Genomic DNA, 13,797 nt, shown 5'->3' on the forward strand with positions numbered 1-13,797 from the left:
ATATTCTGGCCACAGAGCTTGAGTCAAAGATATGATCCATCTGCAATGGAGGTAACAGAGGCCTGATGTGAATCAATGACAATTCCTGCTTGTGGAAAAATACAAATCCTCATGTTGTGCATGTATCCAAGTGTTTTATTTCATAAAAAAGCTTTGTCTGGAATAAGCCAAGAGTTTATCCACATCCTTCCTCCTCTCCTGATTTTTCTCTAATGAGAGACTACAGATTATCCAGTCTCTCTCCCCTATTCCTACTCCCAAATGCCTTGAGTTGTACTGAAAGTCCTCGAGGGTATCTAGGATCCAGTAGAAAGAGACAGAAAGATAGAGTGAAGCTGAGAGAGTGAGAAAACAGGGACAGACAGAAGGAAAGAGATGGAGACAGACACATGTCAGAGGAGACAGAGGAAGGCTTAGAGAGAGGAACACTTCGAGGAGCACATAGTGATAGGGAGAGACAGAAACAGTGTGAAGCTGAGGGAATAACAAAGACAGAGGGACACAAATGCCCCTGGAAAGACAGACGCGGATTGAATGACAGAGACAAAGAAACGGAAAGAAACACAGGGAGTAACAGAAGAGACATAGGAAGAGACAGTGAGGCTTGGAGAGAGAAAGAGCGAAACAGAGATAGAGAGGGGGAGAGTGAGAGGAGGAGGAGAAGAAGAAGAAGAAGAAGAAGAAGAAGAAGAAGAAGAAGAAGAAGAAGAAGAAGAAGAAAAAGGAGGAGGAGGAGGAAGAAAAAGAAAGGAGATATGACTCCCTTTTTAGTTCCTTGTGAGAAGGAGCCACCTCCATCACTTTCACAGCAGAGAAAGGGCTCATCCAAGAAGCATGGACCATGCAGTCAGAGCTGGAAAGACCCTTAGAGACAATCAGGACTTACAAGAGGGGAAACTGAAGGCCAGACAAGGGAGAAGATCTTGGCCAAGGTCACAGAGCAAGTGAGGAGGCAGAGGTTCCTCAGAATTGAGGGTTCCTGAATTTCCACCCAAGTTTGCACAATTCCTTCTCCTCCTTCCACCATAACCCCCATGCCTGTCCTTGGCCTTATTTCTCCAGTCTTCAGTCCTAATGTGGAAATATTTTTTTGGTATGGTTTCATACATGTAATGAGTATCACATTTCTTTGCCTTCTTGATGGATGGGGGAGGGAGTAAAGGGAGGGAGAGAACTGGGAACTGAAAGGAATATTTTCAAAATTAAATTTTAAAAAACATAGGGAAAAAAAGCATCGTAAGACCTCAGTGACCCTGGGGAGTCTCCTCCTTGTTTTCATCCTTCTCTCCTACCCAAAAAGAAGTCAAGAAAGAGTGGGTCTCCCTGAGGACCCTTACATTGCATAAGGAACTAAAGGAAGCAGGTCCAAGGTTAGACCACAGACAAGCATTCCAAGTAGGGTGTAACGGGAATGGGGTGGCAGGAGGGGGGAGGTGGGGTACAGCAGAAATCAGACAAAGCTCAAGGGCCAAGGAGCCAGGAGTTGGGGATTGAGTCCAACAACTGGGGACTGGATCCAACAATTGGCTGAGGGCCCAAATCCCCAGGGCAGACTACAAGGGCTTAAGGCAATTCAAGGCAGGATTAAGGGTCAGCATCTAGATAGATAAAAAGGGACAGGAAGGGGAGGAGGGGAGGATGGCCTTAAGAAGGGCAGCCTCCTGTAGCCACACCCCAGAAGTGCTGAGCCCCACATAAGACACAACACACCTTGGACCAAACACACCTCAGCTCCTCCTTCCCCAAGTTCAGGATCCTTTCAGCCAAGCAGGTACCTAGAATTGGTGGCAAGGGGAGGGGGATAGAGGAGTATCACTTGGTCTCTCACTTAGCTCTTTGAATCTTCTCCTGCTTTCTTTTCTCCTTGTATCATTCTTTTCCTCTGGATGTCTTGTTCTATTTATCTCTGGACAGCACAGCAATTCAGCAACACATTTAACTTAACGTTGCTCAGTTCCTCTCAGCAAATATCCATCTGTCCAGTTGACTCTGTGTCTCAAGATCTTGGCCCCTATTCTTTCTGTCTGCCTCCGTCTTCTTGTGTTTCCAGGTTCTGGCTCTCTAGGACTCTGTCCATAGAGGTTTAGGCAGACCCTGGGAAGGGAAAGAAAAGGTCTGTGATTGAGGTGATCTGGCCACTGAAGCTGGAGCCTCTGCCTCTGCCCTACTATATGAACAGGAGCATTCAACATGGATTGGATAGTGATAGCGCTGCTGCTGCTAAGCATCACCTGCCTGCTACTGGCCAAGGGAGTCCACAAAACCAAAGGTCGCCTGCCTCCAGGGCCCAGACCTCTGCCCCTGCTGGGTAACTTACTGCAGCTCCGATCTAGAGACATGCTGGCCTCACTTACCAAGGTCAGGGTCAAGGTTGGGCAAGGGTGGGGTTTGAGCGACAAGACAAAGAAAATGAGGTGGAAGGAAGAGAGGACACCAAGCAGTCTGGAGAGGCTAGGAATGAGCAAAGACACCTGAGTCTTTGCCCGACTGACCTTCTGTTTCCACTTCCCCCAGCTGAGTCAGGAATATGGTCCTATATTCACTGTGCACCTGGGCACTCGGCCTGTGGTTGTCCTAAGTGGATATGAAGCAGTCAAGGAGGCTCTGGTGGACAAAGCAGATGAATTTTCAGGACGTGGGGAGTATCCAGTTTTTCATGATTTCACAAAGGGCAATGGTGAGGTCCCTTCCCCTGCTTCCCTTCAGTTCTTTCCTGCTCCTCACCCAACCCTACTCTTAGCTGCTATTCCAGTCTTCCTCCTTCCTTAAGAGTTTTCGGGATGGGGAACTAACTGAGCCAAGCCCCACCTCTTCTCAGGCATTGCCTTCTCCAATGGAGAAAAGTGGAAGGTCTTGAGGCGATTTTCCATTCAGATCCTTCGAAATTTTGGGATGGGAAAGAGAAGCATTGAGGAGCGCATCTTAGAAGAGGAAGCCTTCCTTCTGGAGGAATTGAAAAAAACTGAAGGTGGGTTACCCCACCACCACCACCACCATACACACACCCCAGAGGGGTAGGACTCAGTCTGGTACTAACCATCTTCCTGCCTGCTCTCTCACAGCCTGTCTGGTTGAGAGTGGGGTCCTCTAAAGAGAGCATTCTGAGGTTCTGTGGGCTGCTGCTATTTGCCAATATGTGGTCGCTGTACTTGTTATTACATGGTTATGTTATTGAGGGAAATCCTGTACAGTGAGTTTTCAGAGCTGTGTGTTGTGTTTCACTAGCTGTCAGGCTTTTTCATAGGGGAATGGGGAATCAACTCATAAGCATTTATGAAGCACCTACTATGTGCCAGGAACTCTCCTAGGTGCTGGGGATACAGATGCAAAGAAAAAATCTCTACTCCCCAGAAACTTGCGTTCTGTGAGGGTTTCATGCTACTTAGCAGCTTGCTATCCTGTGGCTTAGGATTGATTTTTACCTACCTAAAATGAAATCATTTGTCTTGTATCTTATTGGTGCTTCCGTCTCATAGGTTATATTGCAAAATGTTCATGTTCTTACTTAATGGTGTCTACTTTGTTTTGGGATAAGACTTGTTATCAGGTGGCACATCGCAGTTAGATTGTGCTGTTGTAAGGTACAGTAGTCTGTGGCATTATTTTGTGCTGTGACTCCTCGTCTAGGGTGCTGTTGGGTTGCATCAACTTAGTGGCCTTCTACCCTCTGATAAATTATCATACCTGAGTTGCTATATCTTGCTGTGTGCCAGAGAGTGAGAAGAAATGCCAGGAAATTGCCCAAAGGAAAACAGGAAAAGACCTAAGGGCAACCCCAGGTTCTTTCACTTGGCTGCTACAGTTCCTCCAGCTCCCATGACCCTGTCTACTCTCTCCCTCCAATCACTGTCAACTTTTAGCCTCCCCCAAACACTACTCCCTAAAAATGGCTTGTCTTCTTGCTCTACCTGGCTTCTCATAACTTATTCATCACCACAGAGGAGGCAGTTCAAAGCCTCTCCATATATTTTAAAGAAAGATGACAAAAGTAGATATTTACATGAATCAGAAGAGATGATGTCCATAAAAAAATAAAATTAAATTAAGGGGTGAGAGAGGAAAACATTGGGAGAAGAACGGGAGAAATGGAATGGGGCAGACTATCACTCATAAGAGAGATAAGAAAAATCTTTTTCAATGGAGAAGAAAAGGGAGCAGGTGAGAGCGGGAAAGTAAAGCTTAATCTCTTCACATATGGCTTAAGGAGGGAATAACATGTTCACTAAATTTGGTATGAAAATCTATCTTACACTACAGGAAAGTGAGGAAGAAGGGGACAAGTGGAGTGAGGGGGATGATAGAAGGGAGGGTAAATGGGAGAAAGGAGTAACTAGAAGTAAACACTTGGGAAGGGACAAAGTCAAATGAAAAAATAGAAAGAAAAGGAAGGAGAGAGTAGGATTGAGGGCAATATAGTTAGTCTTACACAATGTGACTATTATGGAAGTCTTTGGCAAAATGACACATATATTGTCTGTATTGAATTGCTTGCCTTCTTAGTGGGGATGGGAAGGGAGGGAGGGAGGGAAAGAAGTTGGAATTTAAAGTATTAGAAACCAATGCTGAGAATTGTTATTGCATATAACTGGGAAATAAGAAATACAGGTAATGCCTTATAGAAATTTATCTTGCCCTAGAAGATGGGAATAAAGGAAAGGTGGGGTGTGACAGAAGGGAGGGAACATTGGGGGAAAGGATAATCAGAATGCAAAGTGTTATGGGGTGTGGGGAGGGGAGAGAAGGGAGAAAAATTGGAACTCAAAATTTTCTGGAAATGAATGTCGAAATCTGAAAATAAATAAATAAAACTATTTTTTTAAGTAGATACTTACAGAAGGCAACTTAAAACATAGAATACCAGAGTTGGAAGGGTCCCTAGAACAGAGACTCTTAAAGGAGAAAGGGCCCTTAGAACACAGAATATTAAAACTGAGAAAGACTTTAGACTATGGCATGTCAGACCTGGGAAGGAAGCGAGAACATAGAATGTCGAATGAGTCACCCAATGTCAGTTGCTCCCCACCAGCATATCTGCTGACCTTCAGATATCTCTGACCCCTAGGTGCTCCCTTTGATCCCACCTTCGTGCTCAGCCGATCAGTGTCCAACATCATCTGCTCAGTCATCTTCGGCAGCCGATTTGACTATGAAGACGAGCGTCTACTCAAGATTATCCAACTTATCAATGACAACTTTAAGATCATGAGCAGCCCCTGGGGGGAGGTGTGCCTGGGCAGGAAAAGCTGGTAGGGGTGGAGAAGATGGAGTCTTCAGAGGTTGTTGAGGATTCCTAGGGGATCTAAAGGAGAGAGGGACGGGGAGGATGGGGGACCCTTTTCTGAACTGGAGTCTTCTTTTTTCTTTTTCAGATGTACAACATCTTTCCTGGCCTCCTCAGATGGATCCCAGGCCCCCACCACCGTCTCTTTCAGAACTATGGGTGCATGAAGGATCTCATCGACCACAGCATTCATGAACATCAGGCCAGATTGGACTCTAGCTGCCCCTTGGATTTTATTGACTGCTTCCTAATCAAGATGGCTGAGGTATGGTCCTCTCCAGATCCACATCCCAGTCTGTCCAGGGTTCCCTGAGTAGCTTCCAGGGTCTTTCCACATCTAGCACCTGATGAATCTATGATTCTGGTCTCTAAGAGATTCAAGTTCTCTGATTCTCTATGATTCAGCTGCCTAAGAGTCACAAATTCCCTTGTTTTAAGAGCCTAACATTCAATGATTCAAAGTAGAGTGGTAAGGAGGAATGTTTCCACCTATGGCACAAACCACTCCCAAGGGTAAGAGGTATGGTATTTTTGGTGGGGTGGATCAGAGTGGCTAGAGAGAAATTCATACTAGCAAGCTACCCAGTAGCTTGTTAGTTTAATTTTTCTCACTAAGCACTGAACACTGCTGTTCCCACGTTGCTGAAAAGGTGCAGGTGTCAGACACCCTCTCAATTGGACACACCCTGACACCTCCTCATTTGGACACACTCTAAAGAAAAGCTCCAGTCATCATACGCTAATAACATCCTCTGAGTCTGTTTCTGTGTTTCTCTGCTGCTGAGAATCAAATATTTGAAAAGTCTAACCTTCAATGATTTTAAGACTCTCAAAGTACAAAGTTCAATGGGTCTAAGCTTCTGTCAAAGGGTTTCAAATTCTGTTAGTTCAGAGAGCCTACCACCCCATTGGGCAGCTGGGTGGCACAGTGTATAAGAATCAAGAATACCTGAGCTCAAATTCACTCTCAGACTCTTACTAGCTGTGTGACCCCTGGGCAAGTTACTTCACCTTGTTTACCAGTTTCCTCATCTGTAAAATGAGCTGGAGAAGGAAATGGCAAACCACTCCAGTATCTCTGCCAAGAAAACCCCAAATGGGGTCACAGAGAGTCAGACATGACTGAACAAAAACCACAACCATCTTATTATTCCATAAACCTCTAAGTTCCTAGGAGATTTTGTCCCAGAATCAGGGAAGTAAACCAATCCTCCACCTGTCCCTTCTTTCCATTCAGTACTTTGCACCCAGGACAGGTAGGTGGTATAGTGGAAAGAACACCAGTGCAGGAGTCAGGAGGATCTGAGTTCAAATCTCACCTCAGACACTTAACACTCACTGGTTATGTGATCTTGTGCAAGTTAGTTAACTCCAATTGCCTCATCCTGGGTCATCTCCAGTCATCCTGAATATCTGGTCACTGGATTCAGATGGCTCTGGAGAAGAAGTGAGGCTAGTGATCTACACAGCCCTCCATCACTCAAAACAAAGTCAAGTGCAAGTCAGGTCATTATTTCCCTGATGGCGTGGTCTACTTCAGCAACAAAGGATGAGCACTTTGCATCCCTAAATGCAATGCCTTCATTTACTCCTCTCTCAGATGAGGGGTGGAATTTCATTTCTAAGTTTCTTTCCAGCTCTGCCATTTGCCAAGTCCATCAGAGAATCACTGAATTTGTGATTCAGACATAAATATGGATGGCTTGGGTGTAAGAAAGAGGGGACATGGAGACATAAGAGGAGGAGAATCATCATGATGAGAGAATTATAGGAGTAGAGATTGGCTCACCCTAAGGTAGAAGGATCCCAGAGAGCCCTTACCCCTCCTCCAATTGATAGTGATGTGAAACTTAGACATCATTAAATATTAAGGTCATAGGTTTTAGCACTGAAAGAGACTTTTGAGTTCAACTAGTCCAGTCTCCTGATTTTTTAGATGAGCAAACTGAAACTGAAAACTAGAGGAAGGGGAATGACTTGTCCAAGGTCTTTAGTGCAGTAACTGGTTAGAATTCAAACCCAAGCACTCTGATCCACCTCAATTAAATTAAATTTAAATTAAGTGAATTTTTTAAATGCTTAAAAATTAAATTTAAACTCAAATAATTAAACAGTTTATTGAATGTCTACTATGTGCCCAGAATACTAAGAGGCACTGGATTTGCAAAGTCAAAAAATGAACAATCCCTCTCTTCAAGGAGGAGACAGTCTCAATCCCATTGGTATTTGCAGTGTCTTAATTTTCTTTCTCAGTTATTTGGGGTCTAGAAAGACACTTATGACTAGACAAAGCGAGTACAAAGCAGGGAGAGCATTAACTAAGTGGAGAAATAGGAAAAGCTTCCTTGGAGGTTCCCCAGGGCTCAACATTGAAGGCAGGAGCTAGAGTCTAGGCAAAAGAGATGAAAAGGAAGAGCATGCCAGTACTGGCAGACATACAGGCAGGTAGACAGCCTCAGTGCAAAGGCACTTAAAGTTAATTCATGAGCATAAATCAAGGCATTCTCTTTATCTAACCCCACTTCATCCAGAGGCAGTTTTCTCTTGCTCTGGGGTCTTGTGCCTTGGAACTGCTTCTTATGTAGGCAATACTCCTATCCTTCCTCCAGATCCTCAAAGGTCTTTTATGAAGCCTGTTGGGGCCAGGCAGGTCCTGTCTAATCCAGCATCAAGAGTGCCATGGGATAAGCAGAACAGGGTGATTCTGGTTCCAGTTGCAAGGATATTGAAAGAGTGAGGCAGCTTGGGCAGTTTGCCAGACACATACCTGGCAAACGAGGGAGGGAATAAGGGAGGAGACTGGAGGGGATGTTAAGCATGAAATTTCTGCACCCTGAGCCAGGGAGGTGGAAAGATGGAGACAGAGACAAAGGTACAGAAATACAAACAAAACCAGAGAAAAAGGGCTTAGGAAGGGACTGAACAGTCCACCCCACACTAGCTTTGTCTCAGACTCCCACACTTGTCCGCACCCCTACTCCAGCTAGAGGAAGAAATGGGACTCCCTTGTCTTGGTGCCAGTGGGCCACTGGGGTTGAGGAAAGACCAAATCAGGGGCTTTGGAGGTTGAAGGAGAAGGAAGGGAAGGGGATGTGACACCTGGGACTTGCTTCCCATCCTATGGAAACAAAGGCTGGATTCTGGGATGGGATTATTAGTGGTCCCCTCATTCCCACCAATCTTCTCCCACCATCTCCAGCTGCCCTAAGTGGCAGTATTACTATTTCTGACTTGAGAAGGAAGGCCGTGAGGGAGAGTCTGGGGAGTAGAGGGAAGAATCAGACTTTCTCTGTCCCCAGGAAGCCCAGAGACCGGACAGTTACTTCCACATGGAGACGCTAGTGAAGACAACACACAACCTCCTTTTTGGTGGCACAGAGACTGTGGGCACCACTCTTCGCCATGCCTTCTTACTTCTCATGAAGTATCCGCACATTCAGGGTGCGCTCCTCCCCCTGTCAGTGTCTATGAGCCTCGTGCCCCCTGCCCAGCCGAGTACCTGAACCTTCTCAGGCACTCCCTCGCTCTCCTGCCCACTGGCCATGCCCCTGTCCCCGTGTAGGGACACCCCACCTCCGTGCCCCCAGCCATCCCGGTCGCCTGCCTCTGGCCCAAGACCAGGAGAAGAGGGGACTAGAGGGGTTGGAAGGGAGGAGACAATGGAGGGGGAGAGAGGGAAGGGACCATGGCTCACTGGTGCGTTGGGCCCTGAGGGGCCATGCCTCCGGCAGCCAGGGTACAAGAGGAGATCGACCATGTGGTGGGGCGGGGGCGAAGGCCGACACTAGAGGACCGTTCGGCCATGCCCTACACTGACGCGGTCCTCCACGAGGTACAGCGCTTCGCAGACGTCATTCCCATGAACTTGCCACACCGAGTCATCCGCGACACCGCCTTCCGCGGCTTCCTGCTACCCAAGGTGGGGCCCCAGCCGCGGACCCCCGCGGGACCCAGGGTGTCCTGGAGCCCAACCCCGACCTCTAGGCCTTTCCAGCCCAGTCAGTTCCAGGGAAACAGCCTTGCGCAGCTTCGTGTTACCCCAGTGCAGCCCCAGCCGTGGACCTCTATAGGACCCAGGAGTTCGAGAATCCAGCCCTAATTCCCCCTCACTTTTCCCTCCTCCCCCACCTTTATTTCTGCTTCGCCTTGATGGTACAAGACTTCTTGAGCCGGTCTAGGGTTCCACTCTTTCCCGTTAATTCCCAAACCCAGACCCACGTCTTTCTGCCTTGAAACCCTAAATGAATACCAAGCCTTTCACCCCCAGCCCAGGACTCAAAACCTGGCAAAGCCAACAGCAGGACTCCAACTTTCTGGAGCCTGTCACTCAATCGAGTAACAAACATGTAATAAGCAGTTACTTGCTTAATATATGCTTGACCCAGTGCCTAACACTGGGGATGCCAGGAGAAAAGGAAAACTTGTCCCTGACCCTCCCATCCCCCAATACTTCGGGCCCTACCTAACCTGGATTTGGACTGTTCCCATTCCCCCTCCTCCATGAAGAAGAACCCAAGTGTTCCAGCTCTCAGCCTTTCCCTCCACCTTTCAGGGCACTGATATCATCACTCTCCTCAACACCGTTCACTACGACCAAACTCAGTTCCAGACACCCAAGGAGTTCAACCCTGCCCACTTTCTGGATTCCAAGAAAGACTTCAAGAAGAGCCCGGCTTTCATGCCCTTCTCTGCTGGTGGGTGTCTCACTCAAGGGCTCAGCCTCCAAGCTCCTCAAAACCACCAGGGTAAAAATGCAAAGAGTGCTCTGGTTCAAACCCCAGCTCTGCCACTTACAACCTGGGTGACTTCCAGGAAGCCTCTTTCCTTTGGCACATTCAGGTCCTTCATCTATAAAAATGAGGGATTTGGAAGTCCCTTCCTTCCTTTTCTCACTCTATGATCACACAGGATCCTAGCTACCTGCAGCTTTTCCCTCTCTGCAGGACGACGCCTGTGCCTAGGGGAACCCTTGGCCCGGATGGAGCTGTTCCTTTTCCTTGCTGGCATTCTGCAGAACTTCACACTACAGCCCCTTTGCCCTCTGGAGGAAATTGACGTGACCCCACTCAGCTCTGGTCTGGGTAATGTGCCTAGACCCTTTCAACTCCGAATGCTGCCTCGATGAACCCAGGCTGGCACCCAGCTCAGCCATCTCACAGGCTGGAAGCCACTCATTCTGTTCCCATGCCTCTTATTTACCCTGCCTTGTCTCTGTTCCTCAATTCTCCCTCCTATACCCTTTGACTTTCCCCATATCTCTCAGTCTCTCTCCTTCTTTACCCTCTCTCTTCACCCTCTCTATGAACCTCTGCTTCCAGTTGCTCTCTTTGTCTCTCTCTCTCTCTCTCTCTCTCTCTCTCTCTCTCTCTCTCTCTCTCTCTCTCTCTCTCTCTCTCTCACTTTCCTCCCATGCATACTGGCCATCTGACCCTAAGCAAGTTATTTTACCACTCAGTGGCCACCAGCCAATTATCTAAAGACCATAGGACAAAGAGCAGGTGCTGATCTGCCCTACTAAAGAGCTTTCTGCCAAGGGGATGAAATCACAAGCCCTGACCCAGAATGAGCAGCTGGAGAGTGTCCAAAGAAGGGCAGCCAAACTAGCGGAGGGCCTCAGGATTATGCCATATTGAGCAGAGAAGGCAGGGGTGGGGGGAGGGGATAGGAGGGGAGAACAAGATAGCATTGACCTCATGATAGAAGGATTGGACTTGTTCTGCTTAGTCCCAGGGGGCAGAACTCAGAGTAATCTGTACTTACTGGAAAGAAGCCAATTTAGATTTGATGCCAGGAAAAGTTCCTCCCAGCTAGATCTGCCCACCAAGGGAAACAGGCTGCCTCCAGCTCCTTGCTGAAGGTCTTCAAGTATGGGGTAGATGGATGCCGATTTAGGGAGCATATTGGAGAAATGTGGATGACAGCAAGCATGCATTAAGTGGTTCTGAGCCAAGCTCTTTTCTAAGCATTTTACAGCTATTATCTCATTTGATTCTCATCCTATTATTATATTATCATCCTATTATATTATCATCCTCATCTTACAGTGAGGAACCTGAGGCAGACAGCAGTGAGGTAACTTCCTCAGTCCCAGAACTAGTAAGTATCTGAGGCTGAATTTAAATTCAAGTCTTCTTGCCTCCAGGGACAATGTTCTATCCATTGCACCACCTCACTGACTCCAAGAGATAGCATCCTTTTTCTTTTTTCAGTTACACCTAGATGCCCATCAAACCCTCTTCAAACCACCCTCAGTTTGCCTCTCTCTCCCTGCTCTGCCCTTTAGCTTCCCATTCCCCTTCAGTGTTGCCCTCTTGCTCCACTGTCTCCCTATCTTATTGTCTCTCCCCATTGTTGCTTCAGTTTCTTTGCTGTTTGTCAGTCTCCTGCATCTTTCTCTTCCCCATTTCTTCCCTCGGTTTCCTCTCTATTCTTCGGTCACCTCATGTCCTTGAGTCTCTTCCCTTTTATACCCAAAAGACTGTGATAAACCTCTTTGTGTCTCCCCATCCTTGTCCTCTGTGTCCCCCAGATCACCAGCCTCTCCACCTCTCAATATGTACCCTCTGCTCCTCACACCATCTCACTTAGTTTCCAGTCTCTCTGTTCTGATCACCTTCTCTCTCTTTGTCTCCCCCTCTCTCAGTTCCTGTTTACCTCCACTCTGCCCTTCTAACTGCCTTCACTCTGTCCTCTAACTGCCTCCACTCTGTCCTCTGCCTCCACTCTGTCCTTATCTCTCCACCCTCCCTCCCTTATTCTCCACTTCTCAGGCCCTTACTCTTCCTCCTCTTTGTCCTTCATTCTCTCTGCCTCCATCCTTCCATCTCTTCTCCCTCTCTCCTTCATTTCCCCACACATACACCTCTGTCCCTCAGGCTCCTCCACCCTCTTCCTGTCTCTCCACCTTCTCTTCCTTACTCTCCCCCATCTCTGTCCTTTTGTTTTTCAGGATCTCCCCTATCAGTCTCCTCCATCCCACTCACCCTTAATCTCTTCAGTCTTCCTTGACCCTCTCTCTCTCAGTTTTCCCATCTCTGTTTTTCAGTCTTCCTTCTCTTTGTCCCTTGATCCCTATTTGTCCTTCATTTTTCCTCCTAGTTCCTAAAACTTCTCTCCCATTCTGACCCCAGCCCCGCATCCTAGACCATGGCACCCTGCAGCCTGACCCAGGCCCTATAGCTCAGACCCCAGTCTGCCAAGATCTAGATCAGGTCCTTACCATGCTCTGAACCCTCATGATTCCTTCCTCTGTCTTTCACTTCTCACTTCCTATCCCCACCCCAAGCACTGTGCCTTGTGCTGGTCTCCCTTACTCCAGCAGATTCAATGGCACCAGGCAGTTGAACTTGTTCTTCCAGCAAGGCTGCCCTTTTGACTACCTGAAAATAAAGAGTATATGAATGAGTAAGTGTCCAAGAGATGGAGTATGTGGGCTCTGGGTGGATCCTGGGTGAGAGAAGGCTGGCATACACCTGGAAGACACCAGACCATGGATTTGAGGCTGGGACCTAGGAATGAATGCCCATGGAGGCCCTGGTGGGGAAGTCAGAGAATCCAAATGATAATCCCCTCACAGCCTTCAGAGACCCACTAACTGGAGAGTGAGTCTCAGGACTAGTAACAGAAATTCTTTTTTTTCTTTTTTTCCTTTTTTAAATTGATTTACTTATTTGTTTTCAGTTTTCTACAATCACTTCCATATATCTTAGATTTTTCCTCCCTCCCTCGCCCCTACCTTCACAAGACAGAATGAAATCTTATATTGGTTCTACACATCCATTCTTATTAAATACATTTTCACCTTAGTCATGTTGCAAAGAAGAATTAAAATGAATGGGAGAAACCATCAAAACAAAACAAAACATAAAACAAGAGAAAATGACCTGCTTCATTCTGTGATGCAATTCTATGGTTCTTTCTCTGCATGTGGAAGACATTATGCTTCAAGTCCATTGGGAATGTTTTAGGTCCTTGCATTGCTATGAAGGGCTAAGTCAACCAGAAAAATTTCTCACACACTGTGGTTGTTGCTGTGTACAAAGTTCTCCTGGTTCTGCTCCTTTCACTCAGCATCAGTTCATATATGTCCTTCCAGGCCTCTCTGAAGTCTTCTTGTTCATCATTTCTTATATCAAAATAGTATTCCATTACATTCATATACCACAACTTGTTCAGCCATTCCCCAATTGTGGGCATCCCCTCGATTTCCAGTTCTTGGCCACCACAAAGAGAGCTGCTATAAGTATTTTTGTGCATGTGAGACCTTTTTCCATTTTTATAATCTTTGGGACACAGTCCTAGAAGCAAACATTTACTGGGTCAAAGAGTATGCACATTTTTGAAGTCCTTTGGGCATAGAGGAACAGAAATTCTTAAAGAAGCACAGAGACAGAGACCTGCCAAGGCAAATAAAGGAGAGGCAACATGGGAATGGGGATGGAGAGCTTCCATTTCTAACACAATGCCTGGGAGACATTGATCAAATGGCTTAGCTGGGGTCACCAAGGCATCTGTGT

The 13,797-nt window shown here is 46.9% G+C and overlaps 1 protein-coding gene and 1 long non-coding RNA gene across 3 annotated transcripts; one reads left to right on the forward strand and one right to left on the reverse strand.

The window, feature by feature from the left end:
- Window positions 1-117: 117 nt before the first annotated feature.
- LOC140503864 (uncharacterized) lies at window positions 118-2,580 on the reverse strand. Its single transcript, XR_011966898.1, has 2 exons — window positions 2,493-2,580; window positions 118-2,094 (listed from the first exon to the last, which is right to left on the reverse strand). It is a non-coding gene; the product is annotated as an uncharacterized lncRNA (long non-coding RNA).
- Window positions 1,668-12,685, forward strand: LOC140503862 (cytochrome P450 2F1-like). 2 transcript variants are annotated; one of them, XM_072608199.1, is made up of 10 exons: window positions 1,668-1,771; window positions 2,180-2,358; window positions 2,515-2,677; window positions 2,819-2,968; window positions 5,063-5,223; window positions 5,370-5,546; window positions 8,581-8,722; window positions 9,013-9,200; window positions 9,834-9,975; window positions 10,225-12,685. In XM_072608199.1, the coding sequence occupies exons 2-10, from the start codon at window positions 2,191-2,193 to the stop codon at window positions 10,404-10,406; spliced, it is 1,473 nt and encodes a 490-aa protein (XP_072464300.1). In that variant the 5' UTR covers window positions 1,668-1,771; window positions 2,180-2,190; the 3' UTR covers window positions 10,407-12,685. The 2 variants fall into 2 exon arrangements, with proteins under 2 accessions (XP_072464300.1, XP_072464301.1); XM_072608200.1 differs by lacking the exon at window positions 2,819-2,968.
- Window positions 12,686-13,797: the final 1,112 nt, after the last annotated feature.

Source organism: Notamacropus eugenii, chromosome 5 (genome assembly GCF_028372415.1).
Source record: "Notamacropus eugenii isolate mMacEug1 chromosome 5, mMacEug1.pri_v2, whole genome shotgun sequence".
In the NCBI taxonomy this organism is placed as follows: domain Eukaryota; kingdom Metazoa; phylum Chordata; class Mammalia; order Diprotodontia; family Macropodidae; genus Notamacropus; species Notamacropus eugenii.